Source organism: Oncorhynchus kisutch, linkage group LG23, assembly GCF_002021735.2.
Source record: "Oncorhynchus kisutch isolate 150728-3 linkage group LG23, Okis_V2, whole genome shotgun sequence".
NCBI classification, from domain to species: Eukaryota; Metazoa; Chordata; class Actinopteri; order Salmoniformes; family Salmonidae; genus Oncorhynchus; species Oncorhynchus kisutch.
Window position 1 is genome coordinate 12,798,547 of NC_034196.2, and position 27,934 is coordinate 12,826,480.

Sequence of the window (27,934 nt, forward strand, 5' to 3'; positions counted from 1 at the left end):
TATTGAAGTGATTCTGTTAGACACATCTATTGCTATTATATCATTCATATTTTCTTTTCTTTACAAAGTATTGTGTTATTGCTTTTACAGTACATTTGGAAAGTATTCAGACCCCTTGACTTTTTCCATATGTTGTTACATTTCAGCCTTATTCTAAAATGTATTTAATAGTTTTTTTCCCCTCAACAATCTTCACAAAATACCCCACAATGACGAAGCAAAAACAGGATTTAAGATTTTTTTTGCTAAAACAAAATAATTAAAATGAGGAAATATTCAATTTACATACAGTACCAGTCCAAAGTTTTGACACCATTTTCTACATTGTAGAATAATAGTGAAGACGTCAAAACTAAGAAATAACACATATGGAATCATTACCAAAAAAGTGTTAAACAAATCAAAATATATTTTATATTTGAGATTCTTCAAAGTAGACAACCTTTGCCTTGATGACAACTTTGCACACTCTTGACATTCTCTCAATCTGCTTCATGAGGAATGCTTTTCCTACAGTCTTGAATGAGTTCCCACATATGCTGAGCACGTGTTGCCTGCTTTTCCTTCACTCTGTGGTCCAACTCATCCCAAACCATCTCAATTAGGTTGAGGTTGGGTGATTGTGGAGGCCAGGTCATCTGATGCAACACTCAATCACTCTCCTTCTTGGCCAAATAACCCTTACACAGCCTGGAGGTGTGTTGGGTCATTGTCCTGTTGAAAAAAAATGATAGTCCCACTAAGAAAACCAGATGGGATGGCATATCGCTGCAGAATGCTGTGGTAGCCATGCTGGTTAAGTGTGCCTTGAATTCTAAATGAATCACAGACAGTGTCACCAGCAAAGAACCCCCACACCGTCACACCTCCTCCTCCATGCTTTATGGTGGGAACCACAAATGCACAGATCATCCGTTCACCTACTCTGCATCTCACAAAGACACGGCAGTTGTAACCAAAAATCTCAAATTTCGAGTCATCAGACCAAAGGACAGATTTCCACTGGTCTAATGTCCATTGCTCGTGTTCCTTGGCCCAAGACAGTCTCTTCTTCTTATTTGTGTTTTTTAGTAGTGGTTTCTTTGCAGAAATTCAACAATGAAGGAATAATTCACGCAGTCTCCTCTGAACAGTTGATGTTGAGATGTGTCTGTTACTTGAACTCCGTGAAGCATTTATTTGGCCTGCAATCTGAGGTGAAGTTAACTCTGATGAACTTATCCTCTGCAGCAGAGGTAACTCTGGGTCTTCCTTTCCTGTGGTGCTCCTCATGAGATCCAGTTTCATCATAGCGCTTGATGTTTTTTGCGACTGCACTTGAATAAACTTCTTGAAGTTTTCCGGATTGACTGACCTTCACGACTTAAAGCTTATTTGAGATGTTCTTGCAATGATATGGATTTGGTCTTTTACCAAATAGGGCTATCTTCTTACTCATGAAGCCGGTTGAGAGAATGCCAAGAGTGTGCAAAGCTGTCATTAAGGCAAAGGGTGGCTACTTCGAAAAATGTCAAATTTAAAATATATTTTGATTTGTTAAACACTTTTTTGGTTACTACATGATTCCATATGTGTTATTTCTTTGTGTTTTCTTTTTTTGTGTTTCTGCACCTTACAGGACTGTTTCGTTTTCGTTCATTCTCCTTGTTATTTTGTTTTATGTTCAGTTGAAATAAAAATAACATGAACACTTACCACGCTGCACTTTGGTCCACACCTTCTTCAAACGAACATCGTTACATTTAGAATAAGGCTGTAACGTAAAAAGGGTCTGAATACTTTCCGAATGCACTGTATATTGGCTAGTACTACTGGGAGTGGTGGGATTCAATTAAATTAGTTTGAAATCCCGCAACAATTGGACGAACAATATGAATTCGAAAGTCTTTTCATTTAATGAAAGGAGTCAGCCACACCCTTCTATGACCTATTAGATATTCAGTGGTAGGAAAGCATTATTTATTACACTTAATATATTTCCAATATCCCTGAGATTGGCCTTGAATTCACAGCGTGGCGGTGCATCGGCAACCCCGCATTGATTTCTGTCTGTTTCAATGTTGTTTTCAGCAGGTCTCCACTCTTGGGTTTCGCAATAATTACATCTTCATGATACATTCCAGCGTAATCAAGAAATTGTGCTTTCTCAGGAGGTTAAACATTGTATTTATCCAAATAGAAAATGTTATTACGTTACTAAGCTGCCAGAGACAAGACAATCACTATTGACAATGCTTTTCCTTCTGTGGAGTTGATAACCAGGAACAGAGGCTATTTTTCCTACTCATACAAAGCAAGCTGGTGATTAACTATACATTATTCATTTGCTTGAATAGATAACATAACAAATGTAAGAAAGAGAATATTTTATTTGTAATATATTTATACTTTTACACAAGTAAAATAAAATGCATATGAATGAAGAGTGAATGAATAGACAGCACTCTTTTGAGAATGCTAACTGTAACCACAGCGTGACAAGAAAACAAAACGCAGAAATATCAAGGTCTCGGTTCAATCTGTAGTGCTGAATGTCAGCATGACAACCTGTTTGAAACTTAAAGGCAATGTTCCTACGTTCGAGGAGACTGCATTCACGGTAAACGCTGCATATGTCAGCTCAATCTGGCTAAGGCTGAACTTCGGCGAGACGGATTGAATCGAGACCAAAGCATTTGTGCGTTTACACTTATGAACATAAAAATTGCATTTAAATCAATGTTTCACTCTAAAAATAAAAAAAAAGGATGAACAAATATACATGGAGTAAGATCTGTCACATCTTTGGGGTTGTTGTGAAGGAAACCTTGAAAGGTTCTGGATTTTAAACAGTAGCACTGTTTCATTGTCTTTGTAATAACCAGTCACCACCATTGGCAGAGTAAGCTTAGAGACGTTAGGACCTCCCAGAAGAAGTCATTTTCATAGCTGAGCAAAACATACAGTATCAACTGGGCACAACTCCATGAAATATATACATTTGGAATTGACATACTGTAGAAAGGCATCCATTTGTTGATGTGTGTTTTTTTAGCGCTTCCATTTCTCTTTTCAGATTCATATCTTTAGATCTATGAAATATTTTCCCCTTCCCACCCCTGGTACTTAGCAGGGCCTCCTGTACTGGCCTTACACTAGCCCATATTATCCTTCTGTGATTTTAATTCCTAACAGAAGTCTAAGGATAGCCAAAACAAAAGAAGAATGATAAGCCTCCATGCTCCGATTGTAGATCCTTGGGACTTGAGACACAGAGAGTCTGAAATGTTCTCCTTTGTACACATTTTCTTTTTTTCAGGGTCATTGGAGGGATCTAGATCCTCTGATGAATGGTCCAGATTGTTAGATAATGTTCCTCCTGGCCCATCGTTCAGGCTCTCTTTGTTCTGGGGTTCGTTGGGGTCAGCTTCCATAAGCTTAGTTTTGGAGATGTTTTCCTTCTCCTTCAGAGGATTGTTGGTGATTTGTCTGCTGTTGTAGGAGGATTGATCTGGAAGACCCTTACTGGAGATGATGGAGGATTTGTCGTTGTCTGAGAGGCAGCACCTAGGAATACCAGCCCTAAGTGGACTCTCCGTGGTGAGTTTTCCAGAGCGAGCCTTAGAACTGAACACACTAACCCAAGTATGTTGAGAGCTCTCATAACAACCCTCCAGGTCAGGGCTCTTTAACCGTTTCAGGTCTTTCCCAGCCAGTCTAGCTGGAACATGGCACTCAAGCTCTGAGCTAGACCCTTTGAAGCCCTTGAACCAGTCCCACAGGGTCCTGGCCCGGCAGTCACAGATCCACTGGTTCCCATTCAGACGCAGGTACTGGAGGGACACCAATGGGTCCATGGTCTCCCCTGTCAACACTGTTAAATTATTGAAGAACAGAAACAAAGTGGTCAGCTTGCGCAGGTCATGAAATGCCTTGCGCTGGACAAAGGTCACTAGATTCTGATGGAGAAGCAAGCGATCCAGGCTTACCAAGCCGCGCAGCATGTGATCCGTCACAGTCTTTATCTTGTTGTTGTGGAGGAACAGGTAGGTCAGGTTAGCCAGGTCCAGAAACGTATCGTCATGCAGGGTTAGTAAACTGTTGTCCTGGAGATAGAGGTGCTGCAGGGAAAAGAGTCCCCTAAATACACCCACAGGCAGCTCAGACAAGCCACACCTGTGCAGATGCAGGGTGTGCAGTCTGGAGAGGCCTCTGAAAGCTGTGGGGCTGATGATCCTTAAATCATTGTCCCCTATGTCCAGCTCCTCCAGCCTCTCCAGGCCGTAAAAGGCCCCGGCCTCAATGTGGCTGATGTTGTTGGAGTAGAGCCAGAGGACGGTAAGGTTCCTGCAGGGGCTGAAGCTGGTGGAGCGCACCACAGTTAGCTTGTTGTTCTGGAGGAAAATTCGTTGGCTGTGGACAGGGATCTCTGTGGGGATGGAGTAGAGGCCCTGCTGCTGGCAGGCCAGGGTGGGTCGTGGCTCGCTGTGGCATATGCATGGCGCTGGGCAGCTCTCCACTCGACCCTCTATCGGAGGCACTAATTGAAGCCAGAGGATCAGAATGTAGAGTTCGCCAACTGCAAATGAGAAAGACACGAGTGGGTAATGAGAGTTTGTTGGGGTTCACAGAAAAAAAAACTATCTGCTGTAAATCATCCAAAATAAATAAGGTGCTATCATTTAGCATACTGTAGCACATTTAAACAGTCCCTTAAAATTAATCACAGTTGCTATAAAAGCTAGAAACTAAAAATAATGGAAAAGAAAATAATACAAGTAGAATTGTGGAATTAATTTTAATGCGAGAATATTTAGATTTTACATATTCAAATGTAGTGTTCTTTAGATTTTATGAATTTATGGAATGAGGCAGCAACACACTACCTTCTATAAAATGGCCGTGGCCATATTTGCAAACCTTAAAATAAATCCGTTTTGCAAGTCTTAACAGTGTAGAAGATCCTGGTTTCGTTTTTGCTGGCTGTGCCATAACATTTCATCTCTGTTCAGACATCTAACTGCATAAGAACAGTGACATTCTCTTTTCTTCATGTATTTGAATGAAAAACGGAATTCAAAGACATCAGGGCAAACGCCAAAGGGATTATACAGCCCCACAGAAACCAATATTTATTAAGTGAAATGGATATAATGCACTTATGACACTCAGTCAATTTACATCAAAAACTCTGCATTTCCCCCTATGAGTAAAGCACACTTTGCTAATCTAAAAGTGGAGAGCAGTTGGATTACACACCAGCTGGAGATTTATCTCAAATTGGGTAGCTTTTTACCAGTTCAATTTCAATCCTCTTCTGGAAGCACAGACCAGAGAGAGGAAGAGGAAGGAAAACGATGGAGGGAGGGAGGAAACGAGAGAGTGGGGGTGGGGGTTGGACTATTTCACAAATTAATAAAACATTGGTGGGTTGAGCAAAAAATCCTCCACACTAACAGAACAAATGGAACTAATCACATATGAGGACACCTGGGAATTGCCACTCGGCCTGTGCTTGAGATCTCAGAGTGGATTTGCATGCTTGAAAGGGCAATTGACACAGGTCTCTCATGCCAGTGCTGACATCACATGTAACCTTGTGGAATGCCTACTGCAGATGAGATCAGACGGAACTCGTCTCCAGTGCAGGATGTGCTTCCCTCCTACGGTTACTACACTGTAAGTCTCTGTTATCGTAAAAGGATACCCCCCCAATTTGATAGAACCAATGTATTTGATTTCATTGCCATTATCCTCAAAGGTTTTACATTGCATTACTACGTGCTTCACCAACACATTTTATGGACTACAGGTATTTGCCAGTTGATATGTGCAGTTAATTCATGGAAACAAGAGGAATATAATATGGTTGTAATAATGGCTATGAGCAATTTAGAATTTGTGAGGCTTGTGAAGGCTGTCAGACCGGCAACAGTGAGACTGGAGTCTAATAGGGCACAGTTGTTGTTTTTTTAACAGAAGGAGTAATAATTTGTAGACAAAGCATCTTCAACCCAGATGGCTTTTAAATAACAGACGAATTATGACTCCAAAGCCAAAGAACCAACAACTGAATGACACATAGACGAATAGAGAGAGAGAGCGAGAGAATGATGCTTGTGAACAAAACAATAGATAACGCTAATTCACACAATATAATCTATTTGTATTCTAGTTATTTCATCAGAGCAATTCCAACTAGACAGTCATATTATTAGCATTGCCCGATATGTTCTGGGATGTGGGCATTGCCCACCGGACTCAGAAGCAGGCCTTAGTCACCTAAATTAAAAAATCCCCTGGCACAGATGCTAGTTTTGGGACTATTAAACCTCTCCGAAGAAATGCTCACAGCTCCAGCATTATTTTCTCTATCATAAAAGTCCCCACGGCTAATTACTATGTAAATTAAGCCATCGTAATTTCAGGCACTAAGTGGTGGTTCCCAAATGAATACTGTATTTGGACACTGTAAGAACTAAACAGAATGTGTGCATTTTCTGACCATAAATTGAAAGCTAAAACTGTACAATTCACTCAAAGATGTAGGTAAGTATTGACATAAGAGTAATTTCATGTCATTTCAGCAAGCCATGACAACCACCATCTCCGATTGTTCTGAAATCGTTTCTGTAGTTAGAAACAGGTCAGATTGGCATTCCTGATTTTTGAGAAATTAATATATTGATTGCACCCAAATTGGCGATTTTAAATGTAATTTATAGGATTTAGACAATATTCAATAAATATTCTGTAGTACCCAAAATTCGATCTGGACAAAACATTATCCTACCAATGAGTAAGACATTAGGAATAAAAAAGGTTTAAAGCCACCCACACTCCACACAACAATCCCATCCCAACAACCAGTATACTGTATACATTCTTTATGTTTATGTAGTATAAGCAGTTTCCCTGTATTCCCTGTGAATCTGGTGATGTTTTTTTCCTCCACTGTTCAGAGAAATTAGTAATTGAAGTCGCTTGCATTGATTACCATCAAGTAGTGTGGAAGTGCCATATTTGGAGCATTAGTTGATGCTGTGCCTGCTATACCGCCTCACTATTTTCTCCATTTTGCTTGTCTCTTGGGTTTATTAAATAGATCACAACATTTCCTTTGCAACTTTGGGAAGAAAACCAATAGATTGTGCTCATGATGAAAACATGAGGGTGGCAGGTCGCCTAGTGGTTAAAGCGTTGGACTAATAACCAAAAGGTTGCAAGATCGAATCCCTGAGTTGTCAATGTAAAAATCTGTTGTTCTACCCCTGAACAAGGCATTTAACTCACTGTTCCTAGGCTGTCATTGAAAATAAGAAATTATTCTTAACTGACTTGCCTAGTTAAATAAAGATACAATAGTGTGGTCATCCTCATAGTTCAATTCAGTTTGTCCTTCTCTTAGAAACATAATGCTTCCACCCAACAATCCTTAAATAGTCCACAAGTGACAGCTCTCTGAAAGGCTATCCCTATGGTGCAATTATAATATGAAGACTTTTCCTACAAGCCCATAAACATTGATAGAGAAATGGGATAGGGGACTAAAATGTTGTGACAACACTAATACAATAATATAATGCAATATATTGCATGGCTTTGTAATGCATTCCCTGTGGATCTGGTGATGTTTTTTCCCACCACTGTTCAGAGAAATTAGTAATTGAAGTCTCCATTTTGCTCATCTCTTGTGTTTATTAAATAGATCACAACATTCCCGTTGCAACTTTGTCAACCACAACAAAAATATCAGGAAACATCTCTATATGTATTGTGATTAGTGGCATTGACCAACCAACCCAACCTAATACCATTACCAAACACTTCACAGTGTGTGTTTGGGACTTTTACCATTGAAGACCATAAGACTGAATCTATTAGAACTGCTGTAGCCTAATCATTTGCTTGTTCAACTGGAATGGTCTAATAGTAACTAATCTAGACCTTTTGTGAAGGGAATAAACCATACACAAAGGGGCCGTTTCTTGGACACAGATGAAGCATAAGAGAAGACCTGAATTGCTTTCACGGAGGACTTGAATTGTGAGGCTGACCACACAATGTATTTTCTTCATGAGCCAAATCGATTGGTTTTCTTCCCAAAGTTGCAAAGGAAATGTTGTGATCTGTTTAATAAACACAAGAGACCAGAGAAGTGGATGAAATAGTGAGGCGGTATAGCAGGAACAGCAGCATCTAATGGTCAAAACACTACTTCATGGTAAACGATGTAAGCAACTTCAATTACTAATTTCTCTGAATGGGGGGGGGGGGGGGACACATCACCAGATTCACAGGGAATACATTACATAGTATGGAAAATCAATACAAAACTAAAGCTTCATACTACTTGTCAAACATAGAGACTTGAAACTTATACTGGTTGTTGGGGTGGGATTGGCGTGGGGTGAGGGGGTCCGTAGATTTTTTTTTTGTTGATTTTAGAGATTTTCCATGTTTTACTCATTAGTAGGAAGTTCAGTCCAAATCAGATGTTGGGTACTATATTTATTGAATATTATCCTATAAATTCCTATAAATTAAAATGGCCAATAAAAGTCAGATAAATAAATCAATTAGCTTAATTTCTCAGAAATCTAATTATTTTTCAAAAAAATAAAGTTGCAGGAATGCTTATTGTGTCAATTACTAACTACATAACCAATTTCAGAACAATCTAAGATGGTGGGTGTTGAAATCCTCTTTCTTGTGCTTTTTGAGGTGGAACAACTCATAATGTGTTTACAGTAAATTCACAGCAAAGTATCACCAAATGTCTTAACAGGGTGTAAAGATTTACAGGACCCCCATTATTTGAAAGCCAATGGAATCCAACCTTAGCCATTGTACAGATATCTTGCAATCACTTTGCACCATTGAGAAAGGACCTATAAATAAAACAGCTACAGATGTAGGATTTTAATTTGATCACCCAGGTTGCAGGTGCAAACATGTATATTAATTATAATCCACATAATAATTAACATTTCCGTTTTGCTGCAAGATTATTTTCCTGCTGTAGCAAACTGGCTCAAATTAAGATCCTAGATCTCTATTAGATTGCCTCCTCCCAGCACAATTCTATGACATACTTTTCATATAAAACCAATCTTTGCACTGCTTGGAAGTCTATGGCTATTATATGTGGCAGCCATCCCAGTGGTACTTTCAGAGGGAGAAAAAAGCATAGCTTTCAGCACCAAGCAATGCGAGAAGAAAAAGCTGATGCTTGCTAGACAGGATGCCACAGTACAGACAGTCACAACAAGCTATTAAAACTGCAGAGCGTTGAGGTCAGCTCGGGAAGAAGTGTTTGCAGTAAATATCCATGAAGTCAACTCGACAGGTTAAAACCACACAACCCAGCAAACTGTATCAGTAAAGATGAAGGATCTTCATTTGAGCCAATTTGCTACAGCAGGAAAATAGTCCTCTAGCAACAGGAAATGCAAACATTTATGTGGATTATATGTAATTAATGGATATTTTTCTGAAAACTTTAGAAACCATTATAAACCTAAAATACACCATAAATGTGCATTTTGTTTTGTGCAGGAAAATTCTCAGCAACAAAAGAGTGATCAAATTACAATCCTACATCTGTATTTGAGCAAAATAATTTGTTTCAGATTTGAATCAGATTTTTAAAATCAAATGAATCAGTTAGAATGAATTCCAGTATGAATGAATTCCAGATATAAACTAATACTGTAATTGCAGATCTGGCAGCATATTGCAAAATCAATATATCCCTGGTTAAACCAACTAGCAGACACAGACAGAGCATCACATCAGTCACAGACTTTGCAAAAAATATACCGCAAGATTATTCCCAATGAATGAAAAGGTATTAAGTGCACCGGTGTGCATATGTGCATAGCAATAGGTGTATCCTTGTGCATCATCTACATTCATGACAGACTGGTGCTTTTTAAAAACCTCTTTAATGTGTCATGAAACAGTTTGACAAGTGTTTCTCTGACTGTGACGTGCACGTCATCAGAAAAAAGCAAAGACATATATATATTTTTTGCACCAAGAGGCAAGAGAGATAGGGTGCCTCAACCCATCACAAAAAACTCAACTAAAGTTTGACGGTGTTCTAAAAGGTTTTCTTCATCCAGGCATGTGTTGTGCTGAATATCCTATGGCGGAGGAAAAGGTCCTGCATTATTGACTAGCTGCTCCTGTTCGGGGGTGCCTGGGTACACTAAACCCTCGTGGTGGAAAATGGTTTCTGCAGTAACGAGGAGCGATAAGGCACAAGGCCACTGAACCCCGGTGCCTCTAGATCATCGCATGGCCAGGCACTGGAGTTTCTCATTGCACAGCTGATAAGAGATTCTCAGCCACAGCCCTTTATTGATCCATCACCTTTTCATTTAGTGAACTGTCCAGTCTAAGCCCTGCCGTTCCCTACCCTCCACAGCACAGCACCCCTGCTGGCCAGCCTAGCCAGGCATCCCTGTTGGTCTTGTTCCCTTTATTTTCTCATCCTCTTATCTCGCTTTTGCTGAACAACAACCAAAATGTAAGCTGACGTGAAATTAGTTTGTGTACCTCACTCGACTTGGCCCTGAATATAGGGGTAGGAGGTGTTGAGCAAGCTGAAGACAGCGTTCTGATAAGAGGCTGTGTTTGACAGGGGGCAACTGTGATGGTGGAGGATCCCACAGCTGTAAGGACCCCTATCTGCTGCCTCCACTGTTAATGCTGTCACAGAGTAGAAGAGAAGGAGAGACTGAGCCCACCGTCCTCTTGCCTGTCACTGACAGAGTCTGAGCTGCCTTGGTACTGCTGTACTCATACGGAAAAGAAAACATATAAAATATAGTTTTTTGTTAAGAAAATGTAGGATACATGTGAAATATTTACAATTGGCCAAATAATGTATATACTGTATATGAAAGATATCTAATACATTTTAAATACATTCCAACATATATTACGAAATGTATTTGAAATGTACTGTATATATACACACATGTATGTAAAATGTATATCACACTATTTGTGGAATGGATTGGAAAATGAATTAAACCTATTTCAAAATATATTCTGAAAAACATTAAATAATGTATTTTAGAATATGGTTTCACATATTTATCAATATTTGATAAATATATTTGAAAAAATGTATTTGGAAATGTTTTGTAAAATATTTCCATATACAACACCCATTTAAATGTATTTGTAATAATTATAAATATTCACTACTGTTCAAAAGTTTGGATCACTTAGAAATGTTCTTGTTTTTTAAAGAAAATCTACTTTTTTGTCCATTAAAATAACATCAAATTGATCAGAAATACAGTGTAGACATTGTTAATGATGTAAATGACTATCGTAGCTGGAAACTGCTGATTTTTTATGGAATATCTACATAGGCGTACAGAGGCCCATTATCAGCAACCATCACTCCTGTGTTCCAATGGCACCTTGTGTTAGCTAATCCAAGTTGATCATTTTAAAAGGCTAATTGATCATTTGAAAACCATTTCGAAATTATGTTAGCACAGCTGAAAACTGTTGTTAAGGATTAAAGAAGCTATAAAACTGGACATCTTTTGACTAGTTGAGTATCTGGAGCATCAGCATTTGTGGGTCCAATTACAGGCTCAAAATGGCCAGAAACAAATCACTTTCTTCTGAAACTTGTCAGTCTATTCTTGTTCTTAGAAATGAAGGCTATTCCATGTGTGAAATTGTCAAGAAACGGAAGATCTCGTACAACGCTGTGTACTACTCCCTACACAGAACATAGCAAACTGTCTCTAGCCAGAATAGAAAGAGGAGTGGGAGGCCCCGGTGCACAACTGAGCAAGAGGACAAGTACATTAGAGTGTCTAGTTTGAGAAACAGACGCCTCACAATTCCTCAACTGTCAGCTTTATTAAATAGTAACCGCAAAGCCCCAGTCTCAACGTCAACAGTGAAGAGGAAACTCCGGGATGCTGGCCTTCTAGGCAGAGTTGCAAAGGAAAAGCCATATCTCCGTCCAGTGTCTGTGTTCTAAATATTTTATTTTTTATTTGCCAGTCTGAGATATGGCTTATTTTTCACATTAGCTCAACAGTGCCGTGGGGGGATACCGATCCAATAGAGGTTAACACCCGTCCGCTTAACCAATGTGTCAGAGGAAACACTGGTTAACTGCACCCGGGCCGCCACAAGGAGTTGCTAGAGCGCAATGAGCCAAGTAAAGCCTCCCCCCGGCCAAACCTCCCCTAAACCCAACTGTGCGCCACCCTATGAGACTCCCAGTAATGGCCGTTTGTGATACAGTCCAGGATTGAACCCGGGTCTGTACCTCAAGCACTGTGATGCAGTGCCTTAGACCACTGTGCCACTCAGGAGGCCATAATTGTTATTTTTTATAAAAATGTATAGAAAATATAATACATTTGCCAAATCATATTGTCTTAACAATTAACCTTTAGTAGGTTATTTGGTACCATTAGGACCACAGAACTGGCAGTGTACAAGCTTAACCTTAAACTACAGAACAAAACAGAACACATTAACTGGTATGACAATCCATCACAGGAGTGGCCAAAAAATCGTTAAGATTTAACCTCTCCTCCAAGTCTTCTAATTGGCTGCCACCGCTACAATATATTTTGTTAAAAGAACATGATACTGTACATTAAGGGTCATGTAGTGACTCCATAACTTTCATGTGCATCACTGAGTACCATTCTACATAAGCATGGTGGTGGCTGCATGAAGTTATGGGTATACTTGTCATCGGGAAGGACTACAGTGGGTTTTTTTTAGGATAGAAAGAAATGGAATAGAGCTAAACACAGGCAAAATCCTAGAGGAAAACTTGCTTCAGTCTGCTTTCCAACAGACACTGGAAGACAAATTCACCTTTCAGCAGGACAATAACCTAAATCACAAGGTAAAATCTACACTGGAGTTGCTTACCAAGACAGCACTGAATGTCCCTGAGTGGCCTGATTGCAAGTCTGACTTAAGTCGTCTTGAAAATGTATGGCAAAACTTTAAATGGTTTTCTAATAATGATCAACAACCAACTTGATGGAGCTTAAAGAATTAGTGCAAATATTGTACAATCCAGGTATGCAAAGCTCTTAGAGACTTACCCAGAAAGACTCACAGCTGTCACCGCAGCCAAAGAGGATTCTAACATGTATTGACTCAGGGGTGTGAATACTTATGTAAATTATATACATCTTTATTTAATTTTCAATACATTTGCAAACATTTCTAAAAACATGTTTTCACTTTGTCATTATGGGTTATTATGTGTAGATGGATGAGAGAAAAACATGCATTTAATAAAAATTATATTCAGTCTGTAACACAACAAAATGTGGAATAAGTTAAAGGGTATGAATACTTCCTGAAGGCACTGTACAGTATGGACACTAGTCTTCCAACATTACCATGGGTTGAAGAACTAAATGTGGCAACTTTCAGAATGAATCAAACCACCGTTTTCCTCCATTTGTTCATAAAGGCTCTCCAAACCTGTTTTTTTATGGTTCATAAATACTTTCCTAAACCTAAATAAATCGACAAGATCAGAGTATTTTTCAATCTACCAATTGGTGCTGAAATGGAGACGAATATGCAAATATTTATACCTCATTTATACAACATCGATATACAACATTCTAACTAAAAGGTGTACCGTATTTAAAGGGAGGACATAAGATAAGTGTACTGAAATGAAATGAAATGAATGAAAACTCCACAAACAAATCTCTTGGCCAGCAAGTGGGATTTCATTTATTATACATTTGCTAAAATTTCTAAAAACATGTTTTCACTTTGTAATTATGGGGTATAGTGTGTAGTTGGAAAGAAAATCTATTGAATACCATTTTCATTCCGTCTGTAACAACAAAATAAGTTAAAGGGTATGAATACTTCCTGAAGACTCTGTACACACACATATACTTTCACACTCAACATATGCAGCTGCTACTCTGTTTTTTATTCTTACTCTTATTATTATTATTTATTCTGATGCCTAGTCACTTTACCCTGCCTCTATGTACATATCTACCTCAAATACCTCGTACCCCTGCACACTGATATGGTACTGGTACTCCCTGTATATAGCTTCATTCTTGTGCATTTTATTCCTCTTATAGAGTTACTTTTATTTATTGTGTTTTTTAAAATCTGCATCAATGGGAAGGGCTCGTAAGCAAGTATTTCACAGTAAACCCGTATGCGCATGTGACAAATAAAATGTGATTTGATTTGGAGAAATCAATAAATCTGATTTTCAATAGGAATACCGACTTGGTAAAGTGCAAAAATGTAGCATTTTGACATGTCCCTCCATGCCCCTTCTAAGAAGATATTAACCCATTAAACCTCCAAAATATTCCATGTTTCCACCATCACTGTAAAGCCAAAGAAAGACTTTGAGAAAGTTCATTCTGAAGATGATTGTTTATTTCTTGTGATTCATGTACGTCTGTCCCTCATTTTAAGGTGAACCCTGTTACTGGAATTGAACTCTTGCTTTATTCCTTTTAAAATATATCTTCCAAAATCAACATTGAACATCTAATAGTCAAATTATAGTGTAAAAACAGGTGAGTTGGTTCTACTCTTTTGGGCCATTTTGGGGGGTTTAATACTGTGCCTACAGTATTAATCAGCTGCCTAAAACTTGCCATAGCAATATTTATGTAGCAACTTTTTTTTTTTACAATAGTGCCAGTGCACACACTTGTTTTCTTCTGAAATATGGAAGGCTCTATGTGTGACTCCTGTGCCAATACTCATACGTTTGGAATTAAGCCTATGATGATGTAAGCTCAACCTGGAATTTTGTTTGCTAAAAGGAGGAGCCACCTTGAATTCATCCTATTTTTGGACGTTTTCAATGGGTACACTCTCCAGCATGAATATCATGAAGACTTCAAAACGAGTTTTGATTGTATTGGGTCCCATGTCAGTCTGCTTGAAAGCCAAACCAGTTCTCACCTCACCATCCTCCCATTGATAATAGAACAAAGCTCAAAATGCATATTTCTTTCATGGAGGCTGAAAGGTTGAGTTATAACAGCACCAGTCTTCTTCACCTGTACTGCAAATAGTCTCACATTGCATCTATTATGCAGCAATGTTTCACAAGAAAAGTGGAGCTTGCCTTTCCAATCCATCCACAGTGAAAGGCAGGTTCCTGCTCTGTAATCTTTACCAATAAAAGAGAACATCTCAGAAGTAACAAAGGATGAAAGCCCTGCCAAACCTGAGTAATTTCACAGAAACAGGCCAACATGGCAAATTATGCCAATTGAAGTAGAAACTGCCAACGGTGACAGCAACAGCTCCTTCCAATATACCTATAATCATAAATGGGAGAAAAAATCCCTGTTACATCAGCTTTCTATCAAAGTGCTTTAAAGTTCCAATGGAGCATTTTTTTTTAAATCTCAATATCAAATCATTTCTGGGTAACAAAACCTTACTGTGATTGTTTTGAATTAAATTGTTCAAAAAGAAACAAAAATAGCTTCATAGCAAAGAGCAATTTCTCATGCAAGAATTTAGCTAGGACTGTCTGAGAGTGGTCTGACTGGGAAGGGGAAAACTGAAAACTAGCAGTTATTGGCAGAGAGGTTCGGAACTCTCTTTCTTATTGGTCATTGATGTCATCAGGCAGGCCAAAACTCCATCCCACTACAACAGGCTGAAATTTCAGGCAAACAAACAGCTCTCAAAGTAAAAGGGCATTACCATAATTTCATAGTATTATTCCAACCTCATAGTGTGGAAATACATTTTAGCTAATTAGCAGACACTCTTATCCAGAGCAACTTACAGTAGTGAGTTCATACATTTCCTTCATACTGGTCCCCCATGGGAATCAAAAAGACAACCATGGCATTGCAAGCCACATGCTCTACCAACTAAGCCACACAGGACCCAGAGTATGGAAAACATTTCCATGACATAGACTGACCAGGTGAATCCAGGTGAAAGCTATGATCCCTTATTGATGTCACTTGTTAAATCCACTTCAATCGGGGTAGATGAAGGTGAGGAGACAGGTTAAAGAAGGATTTTTAAGCCTTGAGACAATTGACACATGGATTGTGTATGTGTGCCATTCACAGGGTGAATGGGCAAGACAAAAGTGCCTTGCACAGTGCAGTCAACTCGATATTAGGAAGGTGTTCTGAATTTTAGGTATACGCAGGAAATCATATATTTGACTGCGCTGGGCCTTCAGCAACATGTTGTCATTACTAATAGAGTTAGATTTGTATGGGAGTCACACTTTGTGTCGCTACTGCTTTGGTTCATGACTGTGTGGTGGTCCTTGAGTGGGCGAATGATGCGAAAAGCATTAGCATGCCCTCTAGTGTTAGCACAAGCCTCCCTGCTGGTGTGACTGGCTAGCACAGTGACCAGGCTGTCAAATGACAGCGGATATCCAACCTGACGTATTTAAGTGCTACAGCAAGCAGACCATGGAGAGAGCACATGCCAAAGACAGCCAGGGAAAAGAAAAGGGCTGTGTGATGTTGCATCCTAATGGCCCTCATAAAAAACCCTGCATATCTGCCATAGATCCTCCATACAGTGCATTATATGGCTTAGCCTATTTGAATATCTCAAATATCTTGTGTGTTTTGTCACATATGCACACACAAATAGGAATGCCGGTGTTAGATCGTACAGTTATACTGATCAAACAGCATTATTTTCAGATATGAATAAGCTGTCTGTCTGTACACAATCCTTTATGTATTTTGGCAGCTTGAATTTAAATTGTATCAATGAATCAACTTAATAAGCATCACACTCTCCATTTCTCCCTGCTTCTCTCCATCCCTCTTTGTCTTTCACACCCTCTGTTTCTTACCTCTGTAAGTCGTCTCTACCTTGCATCTCTCACGCTCGCTCTCTCATTCCCACCCACATTGACCTAGCATCGATCATCTGCCCTACCCCCTCCTGATATATATCATTTTGGAATGAAACTCTTCATATACAGTTGATCTGTCTCTCGGAAAGACTGAAATACAGAGGCTGAAGTTCTAAACCATAGTATGGGAAACCATCAAAGTGAGCAGGTAATACTTTTGGATAATAAAATCCCCAGAGAAGCTTCTGACTGTGGATAAGGGAAAATTGGATTAATAACACTATCTTCTTTAATAAGCTACACTATCATAATGTTTGATTCAGGTCATTTGTGGGTGACCTGGTGTCTTTGTTCCTCAAGTGATTTGTGAGCGGGACCTGAAACAACACTGGCAGACCTGCCTGGCGGTTCAAACTCACTTAGTAATGCCATTGTGCTCCACTCGGCAGAGCAAATGGGTCATCCCACTAAAATGGAGAGAGAAATAAGAGTGTTTGTGAAGAGATACAGAGTTCGTAGTAAAAAAACAGCCACTTGAAACTACCAGGCTTAAAAAGCTAGCAGAGTACTGATGACAGAATTGTTGTCCAACAAAGGATGGCCTACATAACACAGTTATAACCATGACATAAACAGTCATTAATGACAGCTGATGTCAGATTAAGATCAGTTAGTCAGCAAAAATAATTCTCAGTCAGCAAAACACAAAAAGTCCATAACTATCTTAAAAGGAAAGTCAGAAAATAAATCCTCACGACACAGATGAATCCTACAAACTATCATCTGACATTTACAGGTGATAATGCCTGTCCAAACTCTTATCAACCCTTTGTAGCTTTTGCACCTTTCTAAAAGACACTGTAGGGCAACTGCAAAAAAAAGAAGAATTTAGGAGATGAATGTCTATTTTTAAACTGAACCCAAAAGGAGGAAGGAGTAAACAAACAATGACTTGAAATTCTTTAGAAATGTATTCCTTTGTGTGGCATTAATCCACATGCAAAGCAGATTGGTTGTGTTTGGGTGACTTGTCCTTCCATGAGAAAGGATTAGCTGAAGATGGGGTTTGAGTCCTATAGGCAGTATGGATAAATAGAGGAGCAGAATGCAGCCAGGGAGACTAGTGAAAAACACACTGTAAAAGTGAAATTGATCTTGTTGCCAGTCAGATATATCTTGACCATATCCATGTGCTCCATACTGGGCTCCTCCCAATCAACACAGTCTATTGGATTACCAGGTAATTAATGAACTTTAAAAGTTATTGAAACTCCATTGGAAACTCAAATTCTTCCCCATCCAATCTCAGTGTTCCTGACTGAGAAGTGAGCAGCGATATCACTATCATGATATCACGTTTACCATAGGTCCTGCTAACATACAGTAGAGTGCTTTGTAGGAAATCTCATAATGTCTGACCTAATCACAATTCCACAAAAATAATCTTACAGAGCAGAGTGATATCGGAGAGGCCAGTAACAAGTTATTCACTGCAGCTTGCTGTATTTCATCTATGGAAAATGTTTTACTGAGGAAGATGAAGGTTAGAAAATCCAATGCTGGTTGGTTTACACATGTACACACTTTAGCAGGACTCTTGAGCATCCAGGCTTTTCATGCTCAGTGGGAAAATGATGTACAGGGGCAAGGAAAAGTATGTGAACCCTTTGGAATTACCTGGATTTCTGGTTGGACTTAGATGAAGATCCGATCAAATTTCATGACCAATTTATGCAGAAATCCAGGTAATTCCAATGGGTTCACATACTTTTTCTTGCCACTGTACGGTGCTGCTACTGTTTATGATCTATCCTGTTGTCTAGTCACTTTATTCCTAGATATATGTACATACAGTATCTACCTCAATTACCTCGTACCCCTGCACATCGACTAGGTACTGGTACCTGCATATAGCCAAGTTATCGTTGCTCATTGTGTATTTATTCCTTGTGTTATTTTTCTACATTTTTCTCTCTGCATAGTTGGGAAGGGCCCTTAAGTAAGCATTTCACTATTAGTCCACACCTGTTGTTTACGAAGCATGTGACAAATACAATTTGATTTGATTCAAACCCTCAATCAGACCACAGAGAGGACATCACAAAGACCTAATATGCTGTCGTCCCTGCTAGGCCTGCTGAGCCTAACCTAGACAGGTATGATAGACAGGGACACAACCCTGGCCTGTATAGCGGCCAGCATTTAAGGGAAAGATATCACTGAAACTATGCTATTATAAAGGCAAGCTGAAATCTCGAGATGTTTCCATTCTGTCCTCTAAACCGTCATGGTAAGTTGCAGCTTTTGTTAAGGCCAGGCTAAAAGTGTGGGCTGCATGAAGAGAGGGGCATCAATATTCTATTACCTTTCTTCTTCTTCAGAATTTCCCTTTGAGAGAGCGCTTTTGAGAATCCTCTGTTCTCTAGTCGTCCAAATTTCCCTGTCTTCCCGAGAGGCCTGAGATGTCCCACCACTCTCTCATTCGATGTGCGTTTGTGCAGTATCTTTAAGGGGAAATTCATTTTAAATTCAAAAACAAAAGCTCTGGCATTATTTATGACATGCACTGTCAGAACTCTCTGGTAGGGCTCCTTCTGCATGGGGTTGGGAAATGAATAGGGTTGGAAACGGGAGCCCCGATTCAGTCCAGTAGAAGTTATTACATTAATGGAGATAAAAGCAAAAGATTACTAACCTTTTCTTTTCCCACTAGACATTCTGTAGTTTCTTCATACTAGCATTAACATAGAGTACTCTGAATTAAAATCCTGGGTAACTTATTGGTGTGCTAACGAATCATCACGGCGTAGGAATTAACCATATTTGAGGCCTTACTGCTCTATTGTGTTTAGCCAGATAGGCCATCAATGTATTATCAGGAGCAGTAGCATAGCCAGCAGTAGCGTAGCCAGAGATTCATTGGCTTGTGGGCCAGCAGAAATTTGGGTAGGCCAAAAAAATAAAAACAAGCACATATTTTGCCATGGGGCAGAGAGGAAAATGTGCCGTTTTATAGCTAACATCATGCTATTCTACATATTTTGCCATGAGGCTGAGAGAACATGTTGTATTTTTAAAGCTAATTAAAGCTAAAATATACTGTAGGTGCGTTAACTGTGATAAAGTGCAATGGACTATGAGCTGTCTTGTTTGCTAAATGAACATATTAAGTAGGCAGTGGCATGGTGCATATAGCCAAAGAAGCACAATATGCCTCAATTGTTCATATTTGTGGTTTATTGGGGGTGGGGCTTACAATTAGTTATTTTTGGCCACCCATCCCATGAGAGTGAATGTCATTCCAGTGCACTGCTTGCTATGAATTCTATCTGATGGTGTTTGCATGTTTAGGTAAAAATACAAATAATGTCCCGTTTGGAACACTGACAAGTAGAGAGGGTATTTTGTTTTGCTTAATCTGATTGGGTGGGCCTGGCTCCCCAGTGGGTGGGTGGGTAGGTGGGCCTGGCTCCCCAGTGGGTGGGTGGGCCTACCCGTGCCTATGCGGCTGTTCAGGAAAGGCTAGTCAGGAAAGGGTACGCCATCTTTTTTCATGCCTCAATACAGCACAATCTCACAACCTGACGGTCCGTGTGCAGGCTTTTCACAGACTCACTTCTCTCACTGAATTAATGCATTCACTTGTTATTGTTCAAAGAAACTCAACACTTTATTGCACTTGTTTAAAAGTGCAAGTTTAATGTTGTGAAGCTGATCGCTATAAACCTTTGTTTTTATTCTCTTTTTAAGTTAATCAAATCAAGGATACTTTTCTACCATAGTAAGTGGGTATGCAATGCTTGGTGCACTCTGACTGGATCCATGTCAGTAAAACGGTTAACTGTTCTTAGCTCTGTTCGTTAACTCATCTGCTTCTCACTCCCTTCTCCCTTCTCTCCATATGTTGTAAAGGACTGCAGCATATAATGATGAGACCAGTGGGATGGTCATCATTTTTTTTATTTTTACCTTTGAAAGATTTAGGAGCACTTTCTTTGGACATTATATCTCCACACAAGAGCTCTGGCTCCAGTCTCCTTGCTTGTACTCACATTGTCCACCAACAGCATGGGCGCCATCTGTTCATATGGAAGTAGGAGGCAAACTATGCCAATGCGCCCATAATGTGTGATGGATTAGTGCAATCTGTTAATACAGAATAAGGCACTCGAGGGGGTGTGTGTTTTGATTATGATGATTGTCGGTTGTGCTCCAATCCCTGAATACCGTCAACATGCACAGCCAGGACAATAATCACGATAACGTACAAGCTCCAGTTCCTTATTGTTTTTATAATAACTTTTCTATTGTATCTTTTTTTTCACACCTAGTCAATAGTTATTGGCTTTATTTAAAAATGCTCATGATTGCTTTAAAGTGGCAATCTGCAGTTCAATCAATAACACCCCGCCACTGTTTTGGTTAAAAGCCGAGGGGTGGGGCCGGAGGAATGTAACCAATTTCATAGACGGAGCCATGGATTCAAGTACTGATCACCAACATTCTAGTTTTAACCATGTTTTGAGGCTATACACTGTCTGCTCACATTTACATTGTTTACCAACATTGGAGTAAAACAAGACTATATTTTGGATTCTGACAGCTGAACTAAGCTCTTGCAGCATTTATAAGTTACATTATTCAATAATTAATGGCTATATGCAATTTATTTAAAAGTTTAAAAAAATGATGTATCAATCACAGATTTCCCCTTTAACTACAGGTTTGACTTGCTGAGGGTGTTATGAACTAGACTGAGGGGGAAAAAAACACTGAAATATTGCTGAATCTCTGCATTGTCTCTATATCGAACGTCTACAGTCACACCGACAGGATCCTAATTTTCTTAATGTTCATAAATTCAACAAGAATTGCACTTTGTTTGCATCAATCACACCATCATTGTAATGTTAATTGTTAAGCGAAAATTCTGAGAGTAGTTGTCATTCATGTTAAATACATTGGAAATATGTGGGAGATATTTTTTTGGGGAGAATGTAATGTATGGATGCTGGTTGATGCAACCGAGTGTTCTTACTGGCATGAGTAAGAATACATGGCATGTATGATACATATAGTACTCTGCAGTGGGATGTTTCAGGCGATGCATTTATGATGCCCAAGGAGAGGTATGAACCATCACCTTCAAGCTGTTCTCAAAATCCCATCACTGTCAGAAAAACAATGTAGATAGTAATGTTGCAACCTGGGAGTCTGTGCCTTTCCGCAGAAAATAAAATATTCTCAGCTGACATTACAACGTATCTTACGTGGGAAAGTATTGCATTCTTTTATTCTGCTATCAGTAAGGATACAGTGCCTTGCAAAAGTATTCATCCTCTTTGGCGTTTTTCCTATTTTGTTGCATTACAACCTGTATGTGATTTAAATAGATTTTTTTATTTTGATTTCATGTAATGGACATAAACAAAATAGTCCAAATTGGTGAAGTGAAATGAAAAATTTATAATAATAATTTTCCTTAAAGGTGGTGCGTATATATTGTATATATTCACCCCCTTTGCTATGAAGCCCCTAAATAAGATTTGGTGCAACCAATTACCTTCAGAAGTCACATAATTAGTTTAATAGATTCCACCTGTGTGCAATCTAAGTGCCACATGATCTTTCACATGATCTCAGTATATATACACCTGTTCTGAAAGGCCCCAGAGACTGTAACACCACTAAGCAAGCGGCACCACCAAGCAAGCGGCACCATGAAGACCAAGTTCTCCAAACAGGTCAGGGACAAAGTCGTGGAGAAGTTGGGTTGGGTTATAAAAAAATATCAGAAACTTTGAACATCCCACGGAGCACCATTATTAAAAAATTAAAGATATGGCACCACAACAAACCTGCCAAGAGAAGGCCGCCCACCAAAACTCACACACCAGGCAAGGAGGGCAGTAATCAGAGAGGCAACAAAGAGACCAAGGATAACACTGAGGGAGCTGCAAAGCTCCACAGCTGAGAATAGAGTACCTGTCCATAGGACCACTTTAAGCCGTACACTCCACAAAGCTGGGCTTTACGGAAGAATGGCCAGAAAAAAAGCCATTGCTTAAAGAAAAAAATGAGGAAACACATTTCGTATTCATCAAAAGGCATGTGAGAGACTCCTCAAACATATGGAAGAAGGTACTCTGGTTAGATGAGACTAAAATTGAGGTTTTTGGCCATCAAGGAAAATGTCTGGCGCAAACCCAACACCTCTCATCACACCGAGACCACCATCCCCACAGTGAAGCATGGTGGTGGCAGCATCATTCTGTGGGTATGTTTTTCATCGGCAGGGACTGGGGAACTGGTCAGAATTGAAGGAATGATGGATGGTGCTAAATACAGGGAAATTCTTGAGGGAAATCTGTTTGTCTTCAAGAGATTTGAGACTGGGACAGAGGTTCAACTTCCAGCAGGACAATGGCCCTAAGCATACTGCTAAAACAACACTTGAGTGGTTTAAAGGGAAACATTTAAATGTTGAAGAATGGGCAAAAATCCCAGTGGCTAGATGTGCCAAGCTTATAGAGACATACCCCATGAGACTTGCAGCTGTAATTGCTGCAAAGGGTGGCTCTACAAAGTATTGACTTTGGGGGGGGGGGGGGGGGGGGGTGAATAGTTATGCAAGCTCAAGTTTTCTGTTTGTTTGTCTTATTTCTTGTTTGTTTCACAATAAATAAAAACATTTAATCTCCAAAGTGGTAGGCATGTTATGTAAATCAAACTATACAAACCCTCACAAATCTATTTTAATTCCAGGTTGTAAGGCAACAAAATAGGAAAAATGCCAAGGGGGTGAATATTTTCGCAAGCCACTGTAGATAGCACTTACAAGTTTGAAAGCTAGTCTCAATGCTGCATTGCTTATTTATTGAAACACTGATTATTGGCTTACTGGCACATGCGTCTATGTCTTCATCATCATCATCATCATCATCATCACGTCATAATCATCATAACACTCTCATAAACCAGTTTACTCTCCCAAAACGCCTCATTGCATCACAGAGCTCTGCCTGTATTAACAGTACCATGAACCAAAATGAGTTCTAACCACAGTAAATCCCATCGGTGTCATTCAATATCCATTGATCCACACTGTTCAGTATATGAGGAAACCATTTACAGCACAGACAATGATCTGTGGCTTTACGCTACAATATCCAAGCAAAGGAAAATGCAGGTTTACCCATGCAAGTCTGTGTGATCTAGTTGAAGATGCACATCTGCCACACACTTTTCCTCTCTAAAATGGCTGCTTCCATCTGGCTCAATTATCAATCAACCAAGCCATTGTTCCCATCCTCTACAACACGCAGAATAATGAGCAGCACATGCCTTCCACCAATAAACCACCACCTAACCATCCACCTTCCCACCCCCTTTAATGGTAGATCCCGCCCCCTCCATGTCGACAACTAATTAAACCATAAAGTCTCCAGCGAGCTAATGAAAGGGGCCCACCCACACCATGCTCACACACAGGAATGGATCTAACCCTTCTTCAATTACGTCTTAGCTAAGGCCAAAGGCGTAGCTAATGGATTTCAATAAATGAGGCTGGCTGCCCCAGACAATTTGGATGCTGATTTATGTGTGCTGAGCTGTAGAGGGAGAGTGGTTGACGTACAGGAGCACTATAGCAGGAGGATCTGTGAACGTGTCCGTAGGTGTTTTTCCTATAGGAATATCATGCTCTGCAGAGTGTTATGACCACCGGCTCAACCTTTTAGAGGTGGTTTAGGGAAGGATTTAGCTTTAAGCTGCTGGCTACATTCCTGGTGTTAAAACACTGATGTTTCCACTCAACATAACAAATCGTAAGAGCATCTGACTGATCTTTAAAGCTGAACAAACACAGCAGAGCCGTAACAAAGGAATTCGGATTATTTTCTTGGATAGGAAAGGATTCGTGCTTTGTTCTCACTAGCAAAAAATGCTATATTTACAGTGCAGACTGTTCTCAAGGTCTTCCCTCCAATAGATAAGAATGAACAAGACTCCTTATACGATTTACCAGATAATTACTCTCTCTCTTCCTACAGACCAAAGTGTAACTGTGCACACTATAGGGAACTAAGACTAGCTACACCTGTCATGCTTGTCATATTGCAAAATGCCTCAGACACTTTTTATACACAACAAACTCCAGATATCCATTCTTCCTCAATCCTCTGTCTCTTGTCTCATCTTTGCTCTTACTTCATAACATGGTTTTCAATATCTGCTCTCAAGTATTCTACATGCCTCTAATCCCAACACCCTGTAAGCAATCTCTCACATTCTCTCTCACATTCTCTCTCTCTCACACATTATCTCTCACATTCTCTCTCTCTCTTACATTCTCTCTCTCTCTCCCACTCTCTCTCTCTCTCGCTCTCTCTCTCTGAAGATGGTGACGTACTGTATGGTTGCCCTCTTGCAAGCTCTGACCCAATTTAAATATTTTGTTATCCTTTTGGTGTTTATCTTTACTGTTTTTGCACAAAATGTGTCCGCTATCATTTTTTATGATCAACAGTAAACTCAATTCCGGCTTCAACTTCGACTCACCTGCCCTGGGCTCTATGTGTACCTTCGACCCAATCTTTGGACTAACCAATAGGAAATAAAGAGGCAGAAGAGTGGGCATCCTGATGAGAATAAGGTTAAGGTATAACCGGCTACCACTTCTCTCTATTCTATTGTATTGGCCTGTCACTTGATAAATAGATGGATGACCTCCAATCGTGGATTTGCTACCAACGAGACTCATAACTACAATATTCTCTGTTTTTCTGAAGGATGGCTTTCATACAAGATAACCCCCATGGCTGTCCAACTCGAAAGATCCTCCATTTCCCGAACGGACAAGACATTGGATTCAGGGAAATCCAGTGAGGAATGGGGATGTCTCTTCACGAGACACACCATGCCTATCTTCTATCAACACGTCTCCTTTGCCACTAGGGGCGAAAGAGTCCTAGACCACTGTTACTCAACCCACAAGCAAGCATACAATAATTATTATAATAATAATAACACACTACATTACCAAAAGTATGTGGACAACTGCTTGTCGAACATCTCATTCCAAAATCATGGGCCATAATATGGAGTTGGTCCCCCCTTCGCTGTCATAACAGCCTCCACTCTTCTGGGAAGGCATTCCACTAGATGTTGGAACATTGCTTCAGGGACTCACTTCCATTGAGCCATGTGCAGGCCAGTCAAGTTCTTCCACACCGATCTCGACAAAGCATTTCTGTATGGACCTCTCTTTGTGCAAGGGGGCATTGTCATGCTGAAACAGGAAAAGGCCTTCCCCAAACTGTTGCCGCAAAGTTGGAAACAAAGAATCATCTAGAATGTCATTTTATGCTGTAGCATTAGGATTTCCCTTTACTGGAACTAAGGGACCTAGCACAAACCATGAAAAACAGTCGCAGACCATTATTTCTCCTCTACCAAACTTTTTATTTATTTTTTATTTATTTCACCTTTATTTAACCAGGTAGGCTAGTTGAGAACAAGTTCTCATGTGCAACTGCGACCTGGCCAAGATAAAGCATAGCAGTGTGAACAGACAACACAGAGTTACACATGGAGTAAACAATTAACAAGTCAATAACACAGTAGAAAAAAGGGGAGTCTATATACATTGTGTGCAAAAGGCATGAGGAGGTAGGCGAATAATTACAATTTTGCAGATTAACACTGGAGTGATGAATGATCAGATGGTCATGTACAGGTAGAGATATTGGTGTGCAAAAGAGCAGAAAAGTAAATAAATAAAAACAGTATGGGGATGAGGTAGGTAAAAATGGGTGGGCTATTTACCGATAGACTATGTACAGCTGCAGCGATCGTTTAGCTGCTCAGATAGCAGATGTTTGAAGTTGGTGAGGGAGATGAAAGTCTCCAACTTCAGCGATTTTTGCAATTTGTTCCAGTCACAGGCAGCAGAGAACTGGAACGAAAGGCGGCCAAATGAGGTGTTGGCTTTAGGGATGATCAGTGAGATACACCTGCTGGAGCGCGTGCTACGGATGGGTGTTGCCATCGTGACCAGTGAACTGAGATAAGGCGGAGCTTTACCTAGCATGGACTTGTAGATGACCTGGAGCCAGTGGGTCTGGCGACGAATATGTAGCGAGGGCCAGCTGACTAGAGCATACAAGTCGCAGTGGTGGGTGGTATAAGGTGCTTTAGTGACAAAGCGGATGGCACTGTGATAAACTGCATCCAGTTTGCTGAGTAGAGTGTTGGAAGCAATTTTGTAAATGACATCGCCGAAGTCGAGGATCGGTAGGATAGTCAGTTTTACTAGGGTAAGTTTGGCGGCGTGAGTGAAGGAGGCTTTGTTGCGGAATAGAAAGCCGACTCTTGATTTGATTTTCGATTGGAGATGTTTGATATGAGTCTGGAAGGAGAGTTTACAGTCTAGCCAGACACCTAGGTACTTATAGATGTCCACATATTCAAGATCGGAACCATCCAGGGTGGTGATGCTGGTCAGGCATGCGGGTGCAGGCAGAGAACGGTTGAAAAGCATGCATTTGGTTTTAAGAGCAGTTGGAGGCCACGGAAGGAGTGTTGTATGGCATTGAAGCTCGTTTGGAGGTTAGATAGCACAGTGTCCAAGGACGGGCCGGAAGTATATAGAATGGTGTCGTCTGCGTAGAGGTGGATCAGGGAATCGCCTGCAGCAAGAGCAACATCATTGATATATACAGAGAAAAGAGTCGGCCCACGGATTGAACCCTATGGCACCCCCATAGAGACTGCCAGAGGACCAGACAGCATGCCCTCCGATTTGACACACTGAACTCTGTCTGCAAAGTAATTGGTGAACCAGGCAAGGCAGTCATCCGAAAAACCGAGGCTACTGAGTCTGCCGATAAGAATATGGTGATTGACAGAGTCGAAAGCCTTGGCAAGGTCGATGAAGACGGCTGCACAGTACTTTATTTTATCGATGGCGGTTATGATATCGTTTAGTACCTTGAGCGTGGCTGAGGTGCACTCGTGACCGGCTCGGAAACCAGATTGCACAGCGGAGAAGGTACGGTGGGATTCGAGATGGTCAGTGACCTGTTTGTT

The 27,934-nt window shown here is 40.1% G+C and overlaps 1 protein-coding gene across 1 annotated transcript in view; it reads right to left on the reverse strand.

Moving 5' to 3' along the window:
- Nucleotides 1–2,349: 2,349 nt before the first annotated feature.
- LOC109868624 (reticulon-4 receptor-like) overlaps nucleotides 2,350–27,934 on the reverse strand; it is a 39,087-nt gene continuing 13,502 nt past the window's right edge. Inside the window, exon 2 of the mRNA XM_020458321.2 lies at nucleotides 2,350–4,558. Within this exon, the coding sequence (XP_020313910.1) occupies nucleotides 3,168–4,558 (1,391 nt within the window). The 3' untranslated portion in view covers nucleotides 2,350–3,167. The remainder of the gene's footprint in view (nucleotides 4,559–27,934) is intronic.